The following is a 4,313-nucleotide window of genomic DNA, read 5'->3' as shown; positions in this document are numbered from 1 at the left end:
CTGTATCAAAACATCACATATACACTATAAAGATATACAGCTACTGTGTACCTATAATAATTAAAAATTTTAAAAAAATAGGAAAAAAAGCATGCCTTGCTTTGTCAAATAGGTTATATTGCAGCCATCCAATAGTTTTTGATAGCCTAGAATAGTCAAATTAGTGAATTAAGCATTATAAGAATAAAAGAAATGCATAAAGATTTGGTTTACCTTGCATGTATCTATCTCAAATAATTGTATTTTTTAAAATACATGATAATTTACTTCATGGCTTAAATGTAGTAATAGTACTCATGTTTTAAATTAAGGCTGTATTACTAATGTCACAATTTGATTTGTATATTAGGAATTTTTTAATATTTAGATTTTTTTCCAAAGCAAACCTGAAAGTTAAGAGATTTGCCCAAACAACTGAATAAGGAACATTGACGTTAGACCAACTCATCAGTACGACTGGCTTCTTCACCAGAGATTGAAAATGCAGTATCGCACCTCATTCTTTTGCCTTGCACTGGCAGCAGATTACTATATAAAGAAACTGCCAAGACAGACCTTATGGAACTCACACAGCATCTTTCTCTCTGTGACTGTGTGTGAACACAAATTAAAGATGGATAACTGAATATGCTTGGCCACAGATTCCATTCTGTCATCTGGACCTAAGCTAAAGCAAAATAAATCAAGGCACATCTCAATGAAATTCTTTATGAATTGACCATTCATTAGTGTTTTTTATTACAACTAGACAAATTGCATTATCATATAATACACCATCTTTTTAACTAATACCATTTGAAATTTCACTTAAGGCCAGGCACAGTGGCTAACGGCTATAATGCCAGCACTTTGAGAGACCGAGGTGGAAGGATTGCTTGAGGTCAGGAGTTTGAGACCAGCCTGAGCAACACAGAAAAACTCTGTCTCTACAAAAAGTAAAAAAATTAGCCAGGCATGGTGACAGGAGCCTGTAGTCCCTACTACTCAGGAGGTTGAAGCAGGAGGATCACTTGAGCCCAGGAGTTTGAGGTAAAAGTGAGCTATAATCACATCACTGCTCTCCTGTCTCGGTGACAGAGTGAGACCCTGTCTTTAAATATTAAAAAAATAAAAATAAAATTTCACATAAAATGTTTCTATCATTTTATTTCTATCAAAAATAAAATAAAGCGCCATGAGTGTGAATTTACCAGAGTCACAGAAATTGTTGTGGTCAATCATCAATCAAGAACTGAATGTCCCAAAGCAAACACTTACTATAATTTGGATTTCTTTTTGTCTTTGTTTTCCAGACACTACAAATGGATGTAAACAAGCTGAACATAACCTTGCTTCGGATATTCCGCCAAGGAGTGGCTGCAGCCTTAGGACTCTTACCCCAGCAAGTGCACATCAATCGCCTCATTGTAAGATGCCTACGTTTCATAACCCCCAAATCCAAGCTGTGTTTTTTATCATTGGAGGGTTCATTCTACAGTTCTATGGCTGGTGAACCAAATTTGGCATTTACTTTTTCTGATAAACTTTTTTGTAAAGTTTTATGGAACAAGCCACATCCACTCATTTACACGCTGCCCATGGCTGCTTTTATGCTACAATGGCAGAGTGGAGGAGTTACAAGGGATTGTTTGACCCATAAAGCCTAAACTCATTACTATCTGGCCCTTTATAGGAAAAGCTTGTCAACTCTGTCATAGTTCAAGGCTAACTACTCTGATAGGTATGAAGGGGCCCGAAATACTGATACTTGCCTTACCAACCTGATACTACTCCCAAAATATTCTCCATTAGAGTGACACCTTCTGTATTAGGGAAGACACTGTTTCCAGACAGTATCTATTAAAACCCCTTCAAGTGTGTGCATAGAATGATGGACATTTGATGCACAAGGCAGAGGATTTTGAATAAAGAGTAAAGAAGAACTGACCTTTGAGAAATGCAGCCCAGACGGAATGCAAGAACTGGTAGTCTAGAAAAGCCAAGAGAAAACTAGGATGGGTATCTGAGTGGGGATGAGGTAAACCCAAACGATCTGTTGTACAGGGCCCACTCTAAACCTGTCAATCACCTACATCCATTCTTTCACTGCTCTCCACAGTGTTTGGGAACCCGGATGTCATACAAATACATGTTCCCATCTGCACTTGGAGGTGTGTGAGAGCAGAAGAAAAAAAAAAAATCAGATGATTTTCTCTTTGTAAAAATCTGGTCATCTAAGTTACATGTGAAAAGGGACTTCAGAATCACTGTACAGTTTTAACATTGTTCTTCCTTTCCACTGCAATGGGATACAGGCGAGCACTGCACATTCTCTCTGCCTTAAATTGCTGTGCTCCTGCAGGACCTGAGCCTTCCACCAAATCAACCTCTGCATTCCCAGCTATGGAGAGAATCCGGTTTTTGTTTTGATTTGAAGTTTATGTTTCTTTTCATTTTCCTGCGTTTGGAGGCAGAGTTGTTTCATTCCCCATAAAAACTGTTATTTTGTGAGACAACAATGTTCTAGAACTCAATAAGTTTTTTAAAAATTTTAACTCAGTACCACAGAAGAGGAAATATAGCATTCCCTAACATGCTGAGGGAGTGAAGTAGGTTACTTATACCCACAGCACACCTTGCTCAAGTTGAGAAGATTTAGGTGTTATAAATGTCTTGGATCTAGATGTAAATTTTTAATATAAACTTATTTAGACATGTATCTTAGATATCCTTTTATGCATATAGATTTAATGAGCATAATAGCTGTTTGCGGGGACGAATGAAGAATTTGACACACCCAGGGAGGGATATGCATATCCATGGAGAATGTTAGTAGCATTGTTAAATAATAATAAGTGTTAGTAGCATAGTTATAATAATAGGTAGAGTTACAATGCCTGAGGCAGCAGAGCACAGCAGTTAACAGCTAAGAGCATGTGTTTTGGAGACGGACCTGTACTCCATTTCCGGCATGGCCAAGTTTCAGCTGTGTGACTGTGGGCAAACCACTTGCATTTCATTTGTAAAACAGAAATAACCATAATACCTGTCTCCTGGGGGGTGTTTTGAGCATTAAATGAGATAGCAGATTTAAGGCACAGAGCAGCATGTCAAGCACAAAACAAGTGCTCTGTTCCTACTATTGTTATTAGGTCATAAACTATTTAAATTATTATAAACATGTTTCACATCAGTGTTTAGTCGTTGTCTATTGTTCCCTGCAAACATGGAAACATTTTTTCTGGGTTGCTAGTAGTACATTGACACTCCATTTTGTACCTGGCTGAAAGTCTGATAAATTGTGTTAAAAGAAAATTTTCCAGCAGAACTCCATGTGTCAAAAAGACAAAACTAACAATTTCCTTCTACAAGTGCATTGTATAAGTTGTAAAAGAGAATATGATCAACGACAATGTCATTTTTATCTGGTGTTTTATGTGTTTAGGTATGTAGCATATCAGCCTATTATTTATGGGAAGAAATCCTCTGTCTCCATTTCAGCTAATAAGGTGATACTAACAGGAAAAGTATCATGATATCACTACACAACTTATGCATTTCTACCAAAGGATAGATTTTAAAAGTGTGGCATATTTGAGGTGCAGAACAGAATCAGGGAAAGGATTTCAAAGCTCACCTAGCACCACCTTCCTTAGCTTGTCCAACCTTCACATTAACACAAATTATTAAAAAAATTGAGAGGGTGGAGGTATCTAATCTGTAAACTTACTATTACAGCAAGTTTTATTTAATTCATTTAATTTTAAAATGCTTCTTTAAACATAACTACTCAGGAACATCTAAACAATATATTTCAAAAAATTACAGTATCAAATGGAAAATAAACCAGCACAAAGTGAAATATAAAATTATAACTCTTGGCGTGCCAACTCATTGAAAGAAGGCCACTTAAAAATTTTAGATGTTGCACTGGAAATATTAAGTCTACCAGAGAAAAACTAATGAATGTGATCTCCAAAATGCCATTTATAATTCTAGGATTCTGATTTTCTTTAATGTTTCTAAAGGAAATTGTTCAAAATGTCTATAACGCATACAAATAATCTGCTTTTACTAGGGAAAGAAGAACAGTATCGAACTATTTGTGTCTCCCATAAACCGAAAAACAGGAATTTCCGATGCTCTGCCATCCGAGGAAGTGCTGCGTTCACTTAATATCAATGTTTTGCATCAAAGTTTATCCCAGTTTGGAATTACAGAAGTCTCCCCTGAGGTATGTTGTTGCATGAAATATTTCATTTAAAAATTTGCACAGTTAGCATGATATGGTAATTTGACCCCAAGAGGCTTTGAGGTGAAAGCTATTTATTATA

At 36.3% G+C, this 4,313-nt stretch overlaps 1 protein-coding gene across 1 annotated transcript in view; it reads left to right on the top strand.

Moving 5' to 3' along the window:
• The window catches only part of LOC105808381 (receptor-type tyrosine-protein phosphatase R-like), a 163,441-nt gene that overhangs the window by 154,899 nt on the left and 4,229 nt on the right, over nt 1–4,313 (top strand). The window contains exons 3-4 of the mRNA XM_012642021.1: nt 1,293–1,406; nt 4,058–4,213. Of these exons, the coding sequence (XP_012497475.1) occupies nt 1,293–1,406; nt 4,058–4,213 (270 nt within the window). The remainder of the gene's footprint in view (nt 1–1,292; nt 1,407–4,057; nt 4,214–4,313) is intronic.

Source organism: Propithecus coquereli, unplaced genomic scaffold (genome assembly GCF_000956105.1).
Source record: "Propithecus coquereli isolate 6110/MARCELLA unplaced genomic scaffold, Pcoq_1.0 Scaffold172, whole genome shotgun sequence".
Taxonomy (NCBI): domain Eukaryota; kingdom Metazoa; phylum Chordata; class Mammalia; order Primates; family Indriidae; genus Propithecus; species Propithecus coquereli.
This window is presented reverse-complemented; position numbering and strand designations above follow the sequence as displayed.